This window comes from Panulirus ornatus, chromosome 6 (assembly GCF_036320965.1).
Source record: "Panulirus ornatus isolate Po-2019 chromosome 6, ASM3632096v1, whole genome shotgun sequence".
NCBI lineage: Eukaryota > Metazoa > Arthropoda > Malacostraca > Decapoda > Palinuridae > Panulirus > Panulirus ornatus.
This window is the reverse complement of record NC_092229.1, coordinates 34,353,687-34,375,721: the sequence shown is the minus strand read 5'-3', so window position 1 is coordinate 34,375,721 and position 22,035 is coordinate 34,353,687. Positions and strand designations below refer to the sequence as shown.

At 40.0% G+C, this 22,035-nt stretch overlaps 2 protein-coding genes across 2 annotated transcripts in view; both read right to left on the bottom strand.

Moving 5' to 3' along the window:
• LOC139749152 (MOXD1 homolog 1-like) overlaps positions 1 to 13,352 on the bottom strand; it is a 212,207-nt gene extending 198,855 nt beyond the window's left edge. The window contains exons 1-3 of the mRNA XM_071662792.1: positions 13,252 to 13,352; positions 12,720 to 12,883; positions 11,719 to 11,836 (exon numbers count right to left, since the gene is read on the bottom strand). Coding sequence (XP_071518893.1) covers positions 11,719 to 11,836; positions 12,720 to 12,883; positions 13,252 to 13,351 — 382 coding nt within the window. The 5' untranslated portion in view covers position 13,352. The remainder of the gene's footprint in view (positions 1 to 11,718; positions 11,837 to 12,719; positions 12,884 to 13,251) is intronic.
• Positions 13,353 to 14,205: 853 nt separating this feature from the next.
• LOC139748903 (DBH-like monooxygenase protein 1) overlaps positions 14,206 to 22,035 on the bottom strand; it is a 140,552-nt gene continuing 132,722 nt past the window's right edge. The window contains exon 7 of the mRNA XM_071662267.1: positions 14,206 to 14,267. Within this exon, the coding sequence (XP_071518368.1) occupies positions 14,206 to 14,267 (62 nt within the window). The remainder of the gene's footprint in view (positions 14,268 to 22,035) is intronic.

The following is a 22,035-nucleotide window of genomic DNA, read 5'->3' as shown; positions in this document are numbered from 1 at the left end:
AAAAATTTAAATTGAGAAATACTTGGATAAGCAAATGGATTTGTATATAGCATTTATGGATCTGGATAAGGCATATGATAGAGTTGATAGACAAACTCTCTGGAAGATATTAAGAATATATGGTGCGGGAGGCAAGTTGTGTGAAGCAGTGAAAAGTTTTTATCGAGGATGTAAGGCATGTGTACGTGTAGGAAGAGAGGAAAGTGATTGATTCTCATTGAATGTAGGTTTGCGCCAGGGGTGTGTGATGTCTCCATGGTTGTTTAATTTGTTTATGGATGGGGTTGTTAGGGAGGTAAATGCAAGAGTTTTGGAATGAGGGGCAAGTATGCAGTCTGTTGTGGATGAGAGAGTTTGGGAAGTGACTCAGTTGTTGATCGCTGATGATACAGCGCTGGTGGCTGATTCATGTGAGAAACTGCAGAAGATGGTGACTGAGTTTGGTAAAGTGTGTGAAAGAAGAAAGTTGAGAGTAAATGTGAATAAGAGCAAGGTTTTTAGGTACAGTAGGGTTGAGGGACAAGTCAATGGGGAAGTAAGTCTGAATGGAAAAAACTGGAGGAAGTGAAGTGTTTTAGATATCTGGGAGTGGATTTGTCAGCGGAAGGAACCATGGAAGAGGAAGTGAATCATAGGGTGGGGGAGGGGGCGAAAGTTACTGGAGCGTTGAAGAATGTGTGAAAGTCAAGAACATTATCTCCGAAAGCAAAAATGGGTATGTTTGAAGGAATAGTGTTTCCAACAATGTTATATAGTAGCAAGGAGTGGGCTATGGATAGAGTTGTGCGGAGGAGGGTGGATGTGCTGAAAATGAGGTGTTTAAGGACAATATGGGATGTGAGACGGTTTGATCGAATAATTAATAATAGGGTAAGAAAGATGTGTGGTAATAAAAAGAATGTGGTTGAGATAGCAGAAAAGGGTGTTTTGAAATGGTTTGGTCACATGGAGAGAATGGGTGAGGAAAGATTGACCAAGAGGATATATGTGTCAGAGGAGAAGGGAACTAAGAGAAGTGGAAGACCAAATTGAAGGTGAAAAGATGAAGTGAAAAAGAATTTGAGTGATCGGGGCCTGAACATGCAGGAGAGTGAAATGCGTGCAAGAAATAGAGTGAATTGGAACAATGTGGTATACCGGGGTCGACGTGCTGTCATTGGATTGAACTAGGGCATGTGAAGCGTTTAGTGTAAACCATGAAAAGTTCTCTGGGGCCTGGATGTGGAAAGGGAGCTGTGGTTTCGGTGCATCATTACATGACAGCTAGAGACTGAGTGTGAACGAACGTGGCCTTTGTTGTCTTTCCCTAGCGCTACCTCGCGCACATGAGGGTGGAGGGGTTTGTAATTTCATGTGTAGCAGGGTGGCGATGGGAATGAATAAAGGCAGACAATATGAATTATGTATATGTGTATATATGTATATGTCTGCGTGTGTATGCATATGTATACGTTGAGATGTATAGATATGTATATTTGCGTGTGTGGACGTGTATGTATATACATGTGTATGTGGGTGGGTGGGGCCAATTTTTTCGTCTGTTTCCTAGCGAGACAGCGACAAAACAAGGAAACAGACGAAAGAAATGGCCCAGCCCCCCCCCCCCCCCCCCATACACATGTATATACATACGTCCACACACGCAAATATACATACCTACACAGCTTTCCATGGTTTACCCCAGACGCTTCACATGCCCTGATTCAATCCACTGACAGCACGTCAACCCCGGTATACCACATCGCTCCAATTCACTCTATTCCTTGCCCTCCTTTCACCCTCTGCATGTTCAGGCCCCGATCACACAAAATCTTTTTCACTCCATCTTTCCACCTCCAATTTGGTGTCCCTCTTCTCCTTGCTCCCTCCAACTCCGACACATATATCCTCTTGGTCAATCTTTCCTCACTCATCCTCTCCATGTGCCCAAACCACTTCAAAACACCCTCTTCTGCTCTCTCAACCACGCTCTTTTTATTTCCACACATCTCTCTTACCCTTACGTTACTCACTCGATCAAACCACCTCACACCACACATTGTCCTCAAACATCTCATTTCCAGCACATCCATCCTCCTGCGCACAACTCTATCCATAGCCCACGCCTCGCAACCATACAACATTGTTGGAACCACTATTCCTTCAAACATACCCATTTTTGCTTTCCGAGATAATGTTCTCGACTTCCACACATTCTTCAAGGCTCCCAGAATTTTCGCCCCCTCCCCCACCCTATGATCCACTTCCGCTTCCATGGTTCCATCCGCTGCCAGATCCACTCCCAGATATCTAAAACACTTCACTTCCTCCAGTTTTTCTCCATTCAAACTCACCTCCCAATTGACTTGACCCTCAACCCTACTGTACCTAATAACCTTGCTCTTATTCACATTTACTCTTAACTTTCTTCTTCCACACACTTTACAAAACTCAGTCACCAGCTTCTGCAGTTTCTCACATGAATCAGCCACCAGCGCTGTATCATCAGCGAACAACAACTGACTCACTTCCCAAGCTCTCTCATCCCCAACAGACTTCATACTTGCCCCTCTTTCCAAAACTCTTGCATTTACCTCCCTAACAACCCCATCCATAAACAAATTAAACAACCATGGAGACATCACACACCCCTGCCGCAAACCTACATTCACTGAGAACCAATCACTTTCCTCTCTTCCTACACGTACACATGCCTTACATCCTCGATAAAAACTTTTCACTGCTTCTAACAACTTGCCTCCCACACCATATATTCTTAATACCTTCCACAGAGCATCTCTATCAACTCTATCATATGCCTTCTCCAGATCCATAAATGCTACATACAAATCCATTTGCTTTTCTAAGTATTTCTCACATACATTCTTCAAAGCAAACACCTGATCCACACATCCTCTACCACTTCTGAAACCACACTGCTCTTCCCCAATCTGATGCTCTGTACATGCCTTCACCCTCTCAATCAATACCCTCCCATATAATTTACCAGGAATACTCAACAAACTTATACCTCTGTAATTTGAGCACTCACTCTTATCCCCTTTGCCTTTGTACAATGGCACTATGCACGCATTCCGCCAATCCTCAGGCACATCACCATGAGTCATACATACATTAAATAACCTTACCAACCAGTCAACAATACAGTCACCCACTTTTTTAATAAATTCCACTGCAATACCATCCAAACCTGCTGCCTTGCCGGCTTTCATCTTCCGCAAAGCTTTTACTACCTCTTCTCTGTTTACCAAATCATTTTCCGTAACCCTATCACTTTGCACACCACCTCGACCAAAACACCCTATATCTGCCACTCTATCATCAAACACATTCAACAAACCTTCAAAATACTCACTCCATCTCCTTCTCACATCACCACTACTTGTTATCACCTCCCCATTTGCTCCCTTCACTGCAGTTTTCCATTTGCTCCCTTGTCTTACGCACTTTATTTACCTCCTTCCAGAACATCTTTTTATTCTCCCTAAAATTTAATGATACTCTCTCACCCCAACTCTCATTTGCCCTTTTTTTCACCTCTTGCACCTTTCTCTTGACCTCCTGTCTCTTTCTTTTATACATCTCCCACTCAACTGCATTTTTTCCCTGCAAAAATCGTCCAAATGCCTCTCTCTTCTCTTTCACTAATACTCTTACTTCTTCATCCCACCACTCACTACCCTTTCTAATCAACCCACCTCCCACTCTTCTCATGCCACAAGCATCTTTTGCGTAATCCATCATTGATTCCCTAAATACATCCCATTCCTCCCCCACTCCCCTTGCTTCCATTGTTCTCACCTTTTTCCATTCTGTACTCAGTCTCTCCTGGTACTTCCTCACACAGGTCTCCTTCTCAAGTTCACTTACTCTCACCACCCTCTTCACCCCAACATTCACTCTTCTTTTCTGAAAACCCATACAAATCTTCACCTTAGCCTCCACAAGATAATGATCAGACATCCCTCCAGTTGCACCTCTCAGCACATTAACATCCAAAAGTCTCTCTTTCGCTCGCCTGTCAAGTAACACGTAATCCAATAACGCTCTCTGGCCATATCTCCTACTTACATAAGTATACTTATGTATATCTCGCTTTTTAAAACAGGTATTCCCAATCATCAGTCCTTTTTCAGCACATAAATCTACAAGCTCTTCACCATTTCCATTTACAACACTGAACACCCCATGTATACCAATTATTCCCTCAACTGCCACATTACTCATCTTTGCATTCAAATCACCCATCACAATAACCTGGTCTCGTGCATCAAAACCACTAACACACTCATTCAGCTGCTCCCAAAACACTTGCCTCTCTTGATCTTTCTTCTCATGCCCATATATATATATATATATATATATATATATATATATATATATATATATATATATATATATATATATATATATATATATATATATATATATATATATATATATATATATATATATATATATTATTCATCTATTTTGCTTTGTCGCTGTCTCCCGCTTTAGCGAGGTAGCGCAACTAAACAGACGAAAGAATGGTCCAATCCACCCACATACATTGTATATATATACACGTCCACACACGGAAATTTACATATCTATACATCTCAATGTACACATATATATACACTCACAGACATATACATATATACACATGAATATAATTCAGACTGTCTGCCTTCATTTATTCTCATCGCCACCTCGCCACACATGGAACAACAACCCATTTCCCCCTCATGTTTGCGAGGTAGCGCTAGGAAAAGACAACAAAGGCCCCATTCGTTCACACTCAGGCTCTAGCTGTCATGTAATAATGCACCGAAACCACAGCTCCCTTTCCACATCCAGGCCCCACACAACTTTCCATGGTTTACCCCAGACGGTTCACATGCCCTGGTTCAATCCATTGACAGCACGCCGACCCCGGTGTACCATATCGTTTCAATTCACTCTATTCCTTGCACGCTTTTTCACCCTCCTGCATGTTCAGGCCCCAGACAATCAAAATCTTTTTCACTCCATCTTTCCACCTTCAATTTGGTGTCCCCCTTCTCGTTCCCTCTACCTCTGACACATATATCCTCTTGGACAATCTTTCCTAACTCATTCTCTCCATGTTACTGAACCATTTCAAAACACCTTCTTCTGCTCTCTCAACCACAATCTTCTTATTTCCACACATCTCTCTCACCATTACATTCCTTACTCGATCAAACCACCTCACACCACATATTGTCCTCAAACAACTCACTTTCAGTACATCCTCCCTCCTGCGCACAACTCTATCCATAGCCCACGCCTCGCAACCATACAACATTGTTGAAACCACTATTCCTTCAAATATACCCATTTTTGCTTTCCGAGATAATGTTCTCGACTTCAACACATTCTTCAAGGCTCCCAGAATTTTCGCCCCCTCCCCCACACTATGATTCACTTCCACTTCCATGGTTCCATCCGCTGCCAGATCCACTCCCAGATATCTAAAACACTTTACTTCCCCCAGTTTTTCTAAATTCAAACTTACCTCCTAATTGACTTAACCCTCAACCCTACTGTACCTGATAACCTTGCTCTTATTCACATTTACGCTTAACTTTTTTCTTTCACATACTTTACCAAACTCAGCCACCAGCTTCTGCCGTTTGTCACATGAATCAGCCACCAGCGCTGTATCATCAGCGAACAACAACTGACTCACTTCCCAAGCTCTCTCATCCACAACAGACTTCATACTTGCCCCTCTTTCCAAAACTCTTGCATTCACTTCCCTAACAAAAACATCCATAAACAAATTAAACAACCATTGAGACATCACAAAACCCTGCCGCAAATCTACATTCACTGAGAATCAATCACTTTCCTCTCTTCCTACACGTACACATGTCTTACAACCTCCATAAAAACTTTTCGCTGCTTCTAACAACGTGCCTCCCACACCATATATTCTTAATACCTTCCACAGAGCATCTCCATCATCTCTATCATATGCCTTCTCCAGATCCATAAATGATACATACAAATCCATTTGCTTTTCTAAGTACTTCTCAAATACATTCTTCAAAGCAAACACCAGATCCACATATCCTCTACCACTTCTGAAACCACACTGCTCTTCTCCAGTATGATGCTCTGTACATGCCTTCACATGCCTTCACCCTCTCAGTCAATACCCATCCATATAATTTACCAGGAATACTCAACAAAGTTATACCTCTGTAATTTGAGCACTCACTCTTATCCCTTTTGCCTTTCTACAATGGCACTACGCAAGCATTCCGCCAATCCTCACGCACCTCACCATGAATCATACGTACATTAAATAACCTTACCAACCAGGCAACAATACAGTCACCCCCTTTTTTGATAAATTCCACTGCATTACCATCCAAACCCGCTACCTTGCCGGCTTTCATCTTCCGCAAAGCTTTTACTTTTTCTTCTCTGTTTACCATATCATTTTCCCTACCCCTCTCACTTTGCACACCACCTCGACCAAAACACCCTACATCTGCCACTCTATCATCAAACACATTCAACAAACCTTCAAAATACCCACTCCATCTTCTCACATCACCACTACTTGTTATCGCCTCCCCATTAGCCCCCTTCACTGAAGTTCCCATTTGCTCCCTTGTCTTACGCACTTTATTTTTCTCCTTCCAAAACATCTTTTTATTCTCTCTAAAATTTAATGATACTCTCTCACCCCAACTCTCATTTGCCCTCTTTTTCACCTCTTGCACCTTTCTCTTGACCTTCTGCCTCTTTCTTTTATACCTCTCCCACTCATTTGCATTTTTTCCCTGCAAAACTCGTCCAAATGCCTCTCCCTTCTCGTTCACTAATAATCTTACTTCTTCATCCCACCACTCACTACCCTTTCCAATCAACCCACCTCCCACGCTCCTCATGCCACAAGCATCTTTTGCGCAAGCCATCACTGCTTCCCTAAATGCATACCATTCCTCACCCACTCCCCTTACGTCCTTTGTTCTCACCTTTTTCCATTCTGTACTCAGTCTCTCCTGGTACTTCCTCAGACCAGTCTCCTTCCCAAGCTCACTTACTCTCACCAGTCTCTTCACCCCAACATTCTCTCTTCTTTTCTGAAAACCCCTACAAATCTTCACCTTCGCCTCCACAAGACAATGATGAGACATTCCTCCAGTTGCACCTCTCAGCACATTAACATCCAAAAGTCTCTCTTTCGCGCACGTATCAATTAAAACGTAATCTAATAACGCTCTCTGGCCATCTCTCGCACTTACATACGTACACTTATATATATCTCGCTTTTTAAACCAGGTATTCCCAATCACTAGTCCTTTTTCAGCACATAAATCTACAAGCTCTTCACCATTTCCATTTACAACACTGAACACCTAATGTATACCAATTATTCCCTCAACTGCCACATTACTCACCTTTGCATTCAAATCACCCATCACTATAAACCGGTCTTGTGCATCAAAACCACTAACACACTCATTCAGCTGCTCCCAAAACACTTGCATCTCATGATCTTTCTTCTCATGCCCAGGTGCATATCCACCAATAATCACCCACCTCTCTCCATCAACTTTCAATTTTACCCATATCAATCTAGAATTTACTTTCTTACACGCTATCACATACTCACACAACTCCCGTTTCAGGAGTAGTGCTACCCCTTCCCTTACTCTTGTCCTCTCACTAACCCCTGACTTTACTCCCAAGACATTCCGAAACCACTCTTCCCCTTTACCCTTTAGCTTCGTTTCACTCAAGCCAGAACATCTAGGTTCCTTTCCTCAAGCATACTACCTATCTCTCCTTTTTTCTCATCTTGGTTACATCCACACACATTTAGACACCCCAATCTGAGCCTTCGAGGAGGATGAGCACTCCCCGCATGACTCCTTCGTCTGCTTTCCCTTTTTGAAAGTTAAAATACAAGGAGGGGAGGGTTTCTGGCCCGTCGCTCCCATCCCCTTTAGTCGCCTTCTACCACACGTGAGGAATGCGTGGGAATTATTCTTTCTCCCCTATCCACAGGGATAGGGGATATGTATATATATATATATATATATATATATATATATATATATATATATATATATATATATATATATATATATATATATATATTCCTATGAGTCCATGGGGAAAATGAAACACGATATGTTCCCAAATGCACATTCGTGTGATAATCACATCATCAGGGGAGACACAAGAGAGAAATATAACAGTCAGTTGATATACATCGAAGAGACGAAGCTAGAACGCCATTTGGTAAACATGTGATTGTCCAAAACATACAACGAGCGTTCATAAACTTATCATTTTACAAATTTTATCAACAATAAAGTTATCTAATTTTATAGACCATCACTAATATTAAGATTATAATTCTTTTTGTATTCAATAATAGAAGATAATGATATTTCTCTTGGTAATAGAGTTAGAGTTAATAACTGAGATAGCGTTACTCCAGTCAATACAATGATCATAGTTTTTAACGTAATTAAACAAGGCATTTGATTCTTTACCCGTTCTTATGCTATATTTATGTTGCTTAAGTCTAACAGAAAGATCCTTTCCAGTCTGACCAACATAAAATTTATCACAGTTTCCACAAGGTACTTTATAGATGCATCCAAGAGAATTTTCTGGTGAATTCCTGATTAAGATATTCTTTATAGTATTATTGTTGCTAAAGGCAACATTTACATTAAAGGGTTTAAGCAACATGGGAAGCAAAGTGAAATTATTATCAAAAGGGAAACCTAAAAGATTCTTGGTGTCAATGGGAGGTTTGGGCTCAACTCTATAAAACGATTTCTTTGCTAACTTAAGGGATTTATTAATAAAAGATCTAGGGTACTTTACCTTAGATCCAATAGAATATATCTTCTCGAACTCATCATCAATAAACTCTCGACTGCAAATTTGTAATGCCATAAGGAACATAGATTGAAATGATGATAATTTAACTCTTTCATGTTGAGATGAGTAATAATGGATATATGTGCATACATTGGTGGGTTTTCTCTATATGCTAAACTTAAACTTGTTTCCATGTCTATGGATCATGCAATCTAAAAATGGTAACATACCATTATTTTCATTTTCTACAGTAAATTTGATGGAAGGTACTAAATTGTTAAGTAAGGGGAGAAATATTGGTAAATTTTCATTTGTTGGCCAAACACAAAGAACATCATCTACATACCTAAACCAAATTGCATTAGAAGGTAAGATATCCTTTAGTAATTTTGTTTCAAAAAATTCCATATAAAGATTACTTAGTACAGGTGAAACAGGGTTACCCATTACCATACCAAATTTTGAGCATAATAATCTCCATTAAATTGAAATACACAGTCTTATATACACAATTTTATCAGTTCAATTAAATTAGACTTTAAAACAGGTAAATGAATATCATCCAAGACATCAAATAAATATTCTAAAAGGTCATCAACTGGAACTTTAGTGAAAAGTGAGGAAACATCAAAGCTAACTAGTTTGAAATCAAAATTAACATCGATATTGTTTAGCTTGATGACTACATCTACATTGTTCATCATATTAGAATTTGATACCTTTCCCACTAAAGGGCTTAATAAAGAAACTAACCATTTTGACAATTTATATGTGATGGAGCCTACTAAACTCACTATAGATCTTGCTGGAAAATTTTGTTTATGTGTTTTGATAAGTCCATACATGTATGGCAATGAAGGGGACAAAGATGACAAACTTTTGATGAGAGAAATGTTACCTTTCAACAACTACTTCATTTTTTTATTGAAGTGAGAATTAACTGCTTCTACAGGATTTTTACTAAGTTTAGAATATCATTTAGAAGATCATTCATTTTAGATAAATAGTTATTTTTGTCTAAAATCACAACAGTGTTAGGCTCATCTGCTTTAGTAATATGTATTTCCTTTTTCTAAGGTGTTAAGAGCTCTTATGAATCTTTTAGGGCAATTAGCCTCCACTGGTTTATTGAGCTGATAAAATTGTGTATAAAAGACTGTGTATTTCAATTTAATGGAGGTTATTATGCTCAAAAACTTGATATGGCAATAGGTAACCCTCTTTCACCTGTACTAAGTAATCTTTATATGGAATTTTTTGAAACAAAATTACTAAAGGATATCTTACCTTCTAATGCAATTTGGTTTAGGTATGTAGATGATGTTCTTTGTGTTTGGCCAGCAAATGAACATTTACAAGTATTTCTCCCCTTACTTAACAATTTAGTACCTTCCATCAAATTTACTGTAGAAAATGAAAATAATGGTATGTTACCATTTTTAGATTGCATGATCCATAGACAAGAAAACAAGTTTAAGTTTAGCATAAACAGAAAACCCAACAATGTATGCTCATATATCCATTATTACTCATCTCAACATGAAAGAGTTAGATTATCATCATTTCAATCTATGTTCCTAAGGGCATTACGTATTTCCAGTCCAGAGTTTATTGATGATGAGTTCGAGAAGATATATTCTATTGAATCTAAGTTAAAGTACCCTAGATCTTTTATTGATAAATCCCTTAAGTTAGCAAAGAAATCATTTTATAGGGTTGAACCCAAACCTCCCATTGACACCAAGAAACTTTTAGTTCTCCCTTTTAATACTAATTTCACTTTGCTTCCCATGTTGCTTAAACCCTTTAATGTAAATGTTGCCTTTAGCAACAATAATACTATAAAGAATATCTTAATCAGGAATTCACCAGAAAATTCTCTTGGTTGCATCTATAAAGTGCCTTGTGGAAACTGTGATAAATTTTATGTTGATCAGACTGGTAAGGATCTTTCTGTTAGACTTAAGCAACATGAATATAGTATAAGAACGGGAAAAGAATCAAATGCCTTGTTTAATCATGTTAAAAACTATGATCATTGTATTGACTGGAGTAACGCCATCTCAGTTATTAACTCTAACTCTATTACCAAGAGAAATATCATTCTATTATAAAATACACAAAGAATTATAATCTTAATATTAGTGATGGTCTATACAAATTAGATAACTTTATTGTTGATAAGAACTGTAAAATGATAAGTTTATGAACGCTCGTTTTATGTTTTGGACAATCACATGTTTACCAAATGGCGTCCTAGCTTCGTCTCTTCGATGTATATCAACTGACTGTTATATTTCTCTCTTGTGTCTCCCCTGATGATGTGATTATTACACGAAAGTGCACTTGGGAACTTTTGGTGTTTCATTTTCCCCGTGGCCTCATAGGAATATCTTGATCACGCGCAAAATTGTGATCCTTTCCAACATTATATATATATATATATATATATATATATATATATATATATATATATATATATATATATATATATATATATATATATATGTATAATCCCGGTGAAATACCTGGATTTTTCTTTTGTGAAAAGGATGCAGTGAAGATAAGATTGCTGTGAAGATATATATTGAATATATAGCTGTCATGAAAAAGAGTTTATAGGGAACATAATGTTGCAGTGATGATGATAGTGTTGTAAAGATGAGGGTTTGGTAATGATGGTAGTATAGTGAAGGTGAGGGTTTAGTGAAGATTTAAGTTATCGATGATAAGGGTAACGGAAAAGTTGGCTACTGTGGATATTGACTTTCCTGACATGATCTCCCAAAAATTCAAACCAGGTTTAAGGGAGGCTAGAGAAGGTAGTTACTTTTGATATTGTCCTCCTGGCCTTACCTTTAATAAGCCTGGGCAGTTCTTGGCCGTCACGGATGTGTCTCAGTGAGAGAGAAGAGCCCAGCAGGTGTGAGTGGAGTACACCCTGGAACACATGGATTCCCCCGCTGGGAAGATTCTGCAACCATATTATACTTTAAATCAGTAATGATACATAATTACGCGTGTCCCTCAGTACCTTGCAATGGAACTTGGAGGAGAGGTAGGTAGGAAGAGGACATGGGAAATATATACCATTTGTACAAAGATGGAGAATCTTTTACATTTCTTATATCTGGATGTGAACCTTTAGTTTTTCCTAGAGACTGATGTCTTAAAAAGGAAAGCAGAATGCATAGATAAATTAAAAATCAGGATAAATGACAGAGTTAAGAATGACGTGTAAAGTATATGGTTTGAAGTGGGTTTACGCGTATAAACGTCATGTCAGACATTATGGCTATATAAGATCTATAGCAAAGGTAAATATGGTAGAAAATCTTTTCTTTGTATGGTTTAAGAGGTGGACACAGATGGTCTAGAGATGCAGTGAGCCATTGAAGGGCTCGGAGTTTGTCAGATATGGAAATCTGGGGAAAGGCTGTTCACTGTGTGTCGTATAAGCGTTTTGTGGAAGTGTAGATGATACTCTCGTTGCTAAAAGAGTAAGTAAGAGACTTGTAATACTGCGATTTTTTTTTCCATGTGCCCAGTCAATGTAATTCGAAGCTACTAAAGTGAAGTAAATCATTAATGTCTTTGGTTTGCGTTATTGAATAGAAATGGAGTTCAAGATAAAAGAAATAACATATTGTATTGTAAGAAGTGTTTAGTTTCCATTTAGTAAATAATACCAGATATAGGACCCGTATATATATAGTGCGAGGACTATGATTTTCAAGAGACTGTATGAATGCTCTAGAAAGGTGTCTTTCGATAAGTCTAACTAAAAACTTATAAACTTTCTATACTACTTCACTATCCAAAGGGTGACGTTGATTCCAGAGAGAGGAGAAAAGTACCTGCTGTGTGCAGGACTCATGGCAATGGCCAACGGTGAGCCAGTTGTGACTGGGCGGGATGATGTGTGTGGGCGTGATGATATGTCCCATTATTAGGATCCCAGCATCGTGCTGACGCAAGTTCTCCGTGTAGAATATCCGAAGACCAGAAGAGTCAACAATACCTAAGGAAAGAGAGGAACTATCGACCATCTTTCCTGTAGTCACAAACTTGTTGTAGTGTTAAGTTGGATAAGTGATACTAAGAATTGCTATGTATATCTTTACGTATAAGGTATCGCTACACGCACTCCTGCACTAATGATGCACCTCGATCTCTATACTTCTCTAATATGCTGAGGTTAGATGACTAGAGCGGTAACATTCAGTCCAAGGTTACCATGATTATAACTGTCATGAAGTAAGGGTGACCCTCTCTGACTTTACCTGACCGTAGCCTTAGGTTATAATGATCTCACTTCTCTTTAGGTAATGGTATGAGGTTTGGATTGCGATCATTTTCCCTGCGTTAGATAGAGGTAATATAACTTACCTGGTTTTAAGCTGGGGTTGTCGTAATGAACCTCCATCAAAAAGTACGTGGCACCACCGTATTCTTCACCAATAGGAAAGCCCGTATGGTCCGGTAGCATCTCACCTGAGCGAGAAAACATGCTGTATGATAGTAGGATAGTTGATAGGCTCCCCTCACTGACACCAGAAGTAAAAGAAAGATTTTATCATCAGTTAGTAGAAATGTGTAATGAACAAGATACCAATATTCCGGTAGATTTTAGCATACCGGTATATGAGTGGGAGGAATCCCTTTCCAGTAGCTCAGGGCGTGGAGTCTGCCTACATCGACTTGATAGTGACCTAATCCAGTTGATCGAGAGATATACCCTCGATGAAAATATGTAGATTTATTTCTAACGACAAATAAGAATCTCGTTGATAAAGGTGAAGTTGGACGAAAGTTTGGTGCAAATGATCTCGGAAAAATTGCCTTGAAGGTCACTTTCAACACTGCGTGTAATGCCGGCCAATATGATAGTCGCAAATTTTCATGACCGCATTGTTCTTAACAGCCAGGTCTGGGATGATATCTCAATGAAAGCAACAGAAACGTAGCCAGGAAAACAGTGAAGGAAGCAGATGTATTAGTGCGCAATAGACGGTCTTCTGAAATAAAGCCAAGGTGGAAACACGTTGAGATAGAAAAAGTGCCTATTGTCTAAGATAGTAGCTCGTAAGAAACTGAAAGAGACCGATAACTAATATGATAGAAAATAAACGACGCAAATTTACCTGGAAAAACTAAGAAACTCATACAGACAAGTAAACGACAATATGAAGCGTATATGGCCGAATATCGCAAAAGAAAAAATGATATGTTAGAAGCAAGTCATTACCCAGTCAAGTTGTTAACTGATATCGCGAAATGGTCACTTGGTTTGAAATAGCAAAGTCAAAGCAAAATTCTTAAATGACTTTTTTATATTTGCATCTACGATCGAAGACACATATCATGCTCTAAATCCAGTTTCTTTACAAAGACATTAGAACGTTCTGTAACAAATTGACATAAAAGTTAGGAGACATACTACCAGTAATAAACAAAATAAAAGTAAACATACGGCAGACCCTGATACGTTTTATTCAAGGACATTGCAAGGGACGAGAACTGAGATATAACTAAGCCCTTGATTGATTTTTCAAAACGTCACTTGCTACAGCAAAAGTTAGAGGTATGGATATTGGCCGATGTTACCCCGATATTGAGAAAAAGTAAGTCACTAACCAGATATTATCGTCCGATTAGCCTCACATCTGCTATTGGAAAACTTATGGGAACCATTATTCGAGACAAAATGGCATACCAATAAAGGCCAATCTAAATGTGTGTGGATGTAATTAAGATGAGAAAAATGGAGAGATAGGTAGTATGTTTGAGGAAAGGAACCTGGATGTTTTGGCTCTGAATGAAACGAATCTCAAGGGTAAAGGGGAAGAGTGGTTTAGGAATGTCTTGGGAGTAAAGTCAGATGTTAGTGAGAGGACAAGAGCAACGGAAGGAGTAGCACTACTTCTGAAACAGGACTGGAGGGAGTATGTGATACAGTGTTAGAAAGTAAACTCTAGATTAATATGCGTAAAACTGAAAGTGGATGGAGTGAGATGGGGGATTATTGGTGCATATGCACCTGGGCATGAGAAGAATGATCATGAGAGGCAAGTGTTTTGGGAGCAGCTGAGTGAGTGTGTTAGTAGTTTTGATGCACGAGACCGGGTTATAGTGATGGGTAATTTGAATGCAAAGGTAAGTAATGTGGCAGTTGAGGGAATGATTGGTGTACATGGGGTGTTCAGTGCTGCAAATGGAAATGGTGGAAAGTTTGTAGATTTATGTGCTGAAAAATGACTGGTGATTGGGAATACCCGGTTTCAGAAGAGAGATATACATAAGTATACGTAAATAAGTAGGAGAGATGGCTAAAGAGTGTTATTAGATTACGCGTTAATTGATAGACGCGCGAAAGAGAGACTTTTTGATGTTGATATGCTGAGAGGTCCAACTGCAGGGCTGTCTAATCATTATCTTGTGGAGGCGAAGGTGAAGGTTTGTAGAGGTTTTCAGAAAAGAAGAGAGAATGTTGGGGTGAAGAGAGTGGTGAGAATAAGTGAGCTTGGGATAGTCTTGTGTGAGGAAGTGTCAGGAGAGACTGGGTACAGATTGGAGAAAGGTGAGAACAAAAGACGTAAGAGGAGTGGGGAAATAATGGGATATATTTAGGGAAGCAGTGATCGATTGTGCAAAAGATGCTTCTGGCATGAGAAGCGTGGGAGGTGGGTAGATTAGAAAGGGTAGTCAGTGGTGGGTTGAAGAGGTAAAATTATTAGTAAAAGAGAAGAGGGTGGCATTTGGACGATTTTTACAAGAAAGTAATGCAAATGACTGGGAGATGTGTAAAAGAAAGAGGCAGGATGTCAAAAGAAAGGTGCAAGAGGCGAACAAGAGGACAAATGAAAGCTAGGATGAGAGAGTATCATTGAATTTTAGGGAGAATAAAAAGATGTTTTGGAAGGAAGTAAATAAAGTACGTAAGACAAGGGAACAAATGGAAACATTAGTGAAGAGGGGTAATGGGGAGGTGAGAACAAGTAGTGGTGATGTGAAAGGGAGAAGGAGCGAGTAATTTGAAGGTTTGTTGAATGTGTTTAAAGATAGAGTGGCAGACATAGGGTGTTTTGGTCGAGGCTGTGTGCAAAGTGAGAGGGTTAAGGAAATTGATTTGGTAAACAGAGGAGAGGTGGTAAAAGCTTTGCGGAAGATGAAGGCCGGCAAGGCAGTGGGTTTGGATGGTATTGCAGTGGAATCTATTAAAAAAAAGGGGTTACTGTATTGTTGACTGGTTGGCAAGGTTATTTGATATAGGTATGACTTATGTCGAGGTGCCTGAGGACTGGAAGAATGCTTGCATAGTTCCATAGGACAAAGACAAAGGGGATAAGTGTGAGTGCTCGAATTACAGAGGTATAAGTTTGTTGAGTATTCCTGGGATAGTATATGTGAGGGTATTGACTGAGAGGGTGAAGGCAGTTATAGAGCATCAGACCGGGGAAGAGCAGGTGGTTTCAGAAGTGGTAGAGGATGTGTGGATCAGGTGTACTTTGAAAAATGTACATGAGAAATACTTAGAAAGACAAATGGATTTGGTGTAGCATTTATGGATCTAGAGAAGGTATATGATAGAGTTGAGAGAGATGCTCTGTGGAAGGTATTGAGAATGTATGGTGTACGAGGTAAGTTGTTAGAAGCAGTGAAAAGTTTTTATCAAGGATGTAAGGCATGCATACGTGTAGGAAGAGAGGAAAGTGATTGGTTCTCAGTGAATGTTGGTTTGCGGCAGGGATGCGTAATGTCTCCATGGTTGTTTGATTTGTTTATGGATGGGGTTGTTAGGGAGGTGAATGCAGGAGTTTTGGAAAGAGGGGCAAGTATGCAGTCTGTTGTGGATGAGAGAGCTTGGGAAGTGAGTCAGTTGTTGTTCGCTGATGATACAACGCTGGTGGCTAATTTGGGTGAGAAACTACAAAGGGTGGTGACTAAGTTTGGTAAAGTGTGTGAAAGAAGAAAGCTAAGAGTAAATGTAAATAAGAGGAAGGTTACTAGGTGCAGTAGGGTGTTTTGAAATGGTTCGTTAAAATGGAGAGAATGAGTGAGTTAAGATTGACAAAGAGAATATATGTGTCAGAGGTGGAGGCAACTAGGAGAAGTGGGAGAACAAATTGGAGATGGAAAGAAGGAGTAAAACTGATTTTGTGTGATTGTGGCCTGAACATGCAGGAAGGTGAAAGGCGTGCAAGGAATAGAGTAAATTGGAACGATGTGGTATACCGGAATCGACGTGCTATCAATGGATTGAACCAGGGCATGCGAAGCGTCTAGTGTAAACCATGGAAATTTTTGTGGGACCTGGATGTGAAAATAAAATTCATTAATATTTATTCATTATACTTTGTCGCTGTCTCGCGCGTTAGCGAGGTAACGCAAGGAAACAGACGAAACAATGGCGCATCCCACCCACATGCATATGTATGTACATACACGTTCACATACGCATATACATACTTATATATCTCAACGTATACATAGATTTATATAAATATATATATATATATATATATATATATATATATATATATATATATATATATATATATATATATATATATATATATATATATATATATATATATACATGAAGGCATGTACAGAGCATCAGATTGGGGAAGAGCAGTGTGGTTTCAGAAGTGGTAGAGGATGTGTGGATCAGGTGTTTGCTTTGAAGAATGTATGTGAGAAATACTTAGAAAAGCAAATGGATTTGTATGTAGCATTTATGGATCTGGAGAAGGCATATGATAGAGTTGATAGAGATGCTCTGTGGAAGGTATTAAGAATATATGGTGTGGGAGGAAAGTTGTTAGAAGCAGTGAAAAGTTTTTATCGAGGATGTAAGGCATGTGTACGTGTAGGAAGAGAGGAAAGTGATTGGTTCTCAGTGAATGTAGGTTTGCGGCAGGGGTGTGTGATGTCTCCATGGTTGTTTAATTTGTTTATGGATGGGGTTGTTAGGGAGGTAAATGCAAGAGTTTTGGAAAGAGGGGCAAGTATGAAGTCTGTTGGGGATGAGAGAGCTTGGGAAGTGAGTCAGTTGTTGTTCGCTGATGATACAGCGCTGGTGGCTGATTCATGTGAGAAACTGCAGAAGCTGGTGACTGAGTTTGGAAAAGTGTGTGGAAGAAGAAAGTTAAGAGTAAATGTGAATAAGAGCAAGGTTATTAGGTACAGTAGGGTTGAGGGTCAAGTCAATTGGGAGGTGAGTTTGAATGGAGAAAAACTGGAGGAAGTGAAGTGTTTTAGATATCTGGGAGTGGATCTGGCAGCGGATGGAACCATGGAAGCGGAAGTGGATCATAGGGTGGGGGAGGGGGCCAAAATCCTGGGGGCCTTGAAGAATGTGTGGAAGTCGAGAACATTATCTCGGAAAGCAAAAATGGGTATGTTTGAAGGAATAGTGGTTCCAACAATGTTGTATGGTTGCGAGGCGTGGGCTATGGATAGAGTTGTGCGCAGGAGGATGGATGTGCTGGAAATGAGATGTTTGAGGACAATGTGTGGTGTGAGGTGGTTTGATCGAGTGAGTAACGTAAGGGTAAGAGAGATGTGTGGAAATAAAAAGAGCGTGGTTGAGAGAGCAGAAGAGGGTGTTTTGAAGTGGTTTGGGCACATGGAGAGGATGAGTGAGGAAAGATTGACCAAGAGGATATATGTGTCGGAGGTGGAGGGAACAAGGAGAAGAGGGAGACCAAATTGGAGGTGGAAAGATGGAGTGAAAAAGATTTTGTGTGATCGGGGCCTGAGCATGCAGGAGGGTGAAAGGAGGGCAAGGAATAGAGTGAATTGGAGCGATGTGGTATACCGGGGTTGACGTGCTGTCAGTGGATTGAAGCAGGGCATGTGAAGCGTCTGGGGTAAACCATGGAAAGCTGTGTAGGTATGTATATTTGCGTGTGTGGACGTATGTATATACATGTGTATGGGGGGGGGGTTGGGCCATTTCTTTCGTCTGTTTCCTTGCGCTACCTCGCAAACGCGGGAGACAGCGACAAAGTATAATAAAATAATAAAATATATATATATATATATATATATATATATATATATATATATATATATATATATATATATATATATATCTATATATATATATATATATATATATATATATATATATATATATATATATATATATATTTTTTTTTTATACTTTGTCGCTGTCTCCCGCGTTTGCGAGGTAGCGCAAGGAAACAGACGAAAGAAATGGCCCAACCCCCCCATACACATGTACATACACACGTCCACACACGCAAATATACACACCTACACAGCTTTCCATGGTTCACCCCAGACGCTTCACATGCCTTGATTCAATCCACTGACAGCACGTCAACCCCTGTATACCACATCGCTCCAATTCTCTCTATTCCTTGCCCTCCTTTCACCCTCCTGCATGTTCAGGCCCCGATCACACAAAATCCTTTTCACTCCATCTTTCCACCTCCAATTTGGTCTCCCTCTTCTCCTCGTTCCCTCCACCTCCGACACATATATCCTCTTGGTCAATCTTTCCTCACTCATTCTCTCCATGTGCCCAAACCATTTCAAAACACCCTCTTCTGCTCTCCCAACCACGCTCTTTTTATTTCCACACATCTCTCTTACCCTTACGTTACTTACTCGATCAAACCACCTCACACCACACATTGTCCTCAAACATCTCATTTCCAGCACATCCATCCTCCTGCGCACAACTCTATCCATAGCCCACGCCTCGCAACCATACAACATTGTTGGAACTACTATTCCTTCAAACATACCCATTTTTGCTTTCCGGGATAATGTTCTCGACTTCCACACATTTTTCAAGGCACCCAAAATTTTCGCCCCCTCCCCCACCCTATGATCCACTTCCGCTTCCATGGTTCCATCCGCTGACAGATCCACTCCCAGATATCTAAAACACTTCACTTCCTCCAGTTTTTCACCATTCAAACTCACCTCCCAATTGACTTGACCCTCAACCCTACTGTACCTAATAACCTTGCTCTTATTCACATTTACTCTTAACTTTCTTCTTCCACACACTTTACCAAACTCCGTCACCAGCTTCTGCAGTTTCTCACATGAATCCGCCACCTGCGCTGTATCATCAGCGAACAACAACTGACTCACTTCCCAAGCTCTCTCATCCCCAACAGACTTCATACTTGCCCCTCTTTCCAAAACTCTTGCATTTACCTCCCTAACAACCCCATCCATAAACAAATTAAACAACCATGGAGACATCACACACCCCTGCCGCAAACCTACATTCACTGAGAACCAATCACTTTCCTCTCTTCCTACACGTACACATGCCTTACATCCTCGATAAAAACTTTTCACTGCTTCTAACAACTTGCCTCCCACACCATATATTCTTAATACCTTCCACAGAGCATCTCTATCAACTCTATCATATGCCTTCTCCAGATCCATAAATGCTACATACAAATCCATTTGCTTTTCTAAGTATTTCTCACATACATTCTTCAAAGCAAACACCTGATCCACACATCCTCTACCACTTCTGAAACCACACTGCTCTTCCCCAATCTGATGCTCTGTACATGCCTTCACCCTCTCAATCAATACCCTCCCATATAATTTACCAGGAATACTCAACAAACTTATACCTCTGTAATTTGAGCACTCACTCTTATCCCCTTTGCCTTTGTACAATGGCACTATGCAAGCATTCCGCCAATCCTCAGGCACCTCACCATGAGTCATACATACATTAAATAACCTTACCAACCAGTCAACAATACAGTCACCCCCTTTTTTAATAAATTCCACTGCAATACCATCCAAACCTGCTGCCTTGCCGGCTTTCATCTTCCGCAAAGCTTTTACTACCTCTTCTCTGTTTACCAAATCATTTTCCCTAACCCTCTCACTTTGCACACCACCTCGACCCAAACACCCTATATCTGCCACTCTGTCATCAGACACATTCAACAAACCTTCAAAATACTCATTCCATCTCCTTCTCACATCACCACTACTTGTTATCACCTCCCCATTTACGCCCTTCACTGAAGTTCCCATTTGCTCCCTTGTCTTACGCACCCTATTTACCTCCTTCCAGAACATCTTTTTATTCTCCCTAAAATTTACTGATAGTCTCTCACCCCAACTCTCATTTGCCCTTTTTTTCACCTCTTGCACCTTTCTCTTGACCTCCTGTCTCTTTCTTTTATACTTCTCCCACTCAATTGCATTTTTTCCCTGCAAAAATCGTCCAAATGCCTCTCTCTTCTCTTTCACTAATACTCTTACTTCTTGATCCCACCACTCACTACCCTTTCTAAACAGCCCACCTCCCACTCTTCTCATGCCACAAGCATCTTTTGCGCAATCCATCACTGATTCCCTAAATACATCCCATTCCTCCCCCACTCCCCTTACTTCCATTGTTCTCACCTTTTTCCATTCTGTACACAGTCTCTCCTGATACTTCTTCACACTGGTCTCCTTCCCAAGCTCACTTACTCTCACCACCTTCTTCACCCCAACATTCACTCTTCTTTTCTGAAAACCCATACTAATCTTCACCTTAGCCTCCACAAGATAATGATCAGACATCCCTCCAGTTGCACCTCTCAGCACATTGACATCCAAAAGTCTCTCTTTCGCACGCCTGTCCATTAACACGTAATCCAATAACGCTCTCTGGCCAATGTAGCTTAGACATTGAAGCTTATTGACTCAGTGGTGAAATTGATGAGAACTGCTATTGACGTTTGTGTGAATAAATTGTACATTTCCTTTTCCATAGCCAGAGGTTGAACCATTATGTGACGTTCATTTTTTTCATTCATTTCAAGCTAAAAGTTTGTTTTCTAAATTGTTTCTTACATTTTTCATATGTATATATATGTATGTGTGTGTGTGTGTGTGTGTGTGTGTGTGTGTGTGTGTGTGTGTGTATATATATGTGTATATTATCCCTGGGGATAGGGGTGAAAGAATACTTCCCACGTATTCCTCGCGTGTCGTAGAAAGCGACTAGAGGGGACGGGAGCGGGGGGCCGGAAATCCTCCCCTCCTTGTATTAACTTTCTAAAATGGGAAACAGAAGAAGGAGTCACGCGGGGAGTGCTCATCCTCCTCGAAGGCTCAGAGTGGGGTGCCTAAATGTGTGTGGATGTAACCAAGATGTGAAAA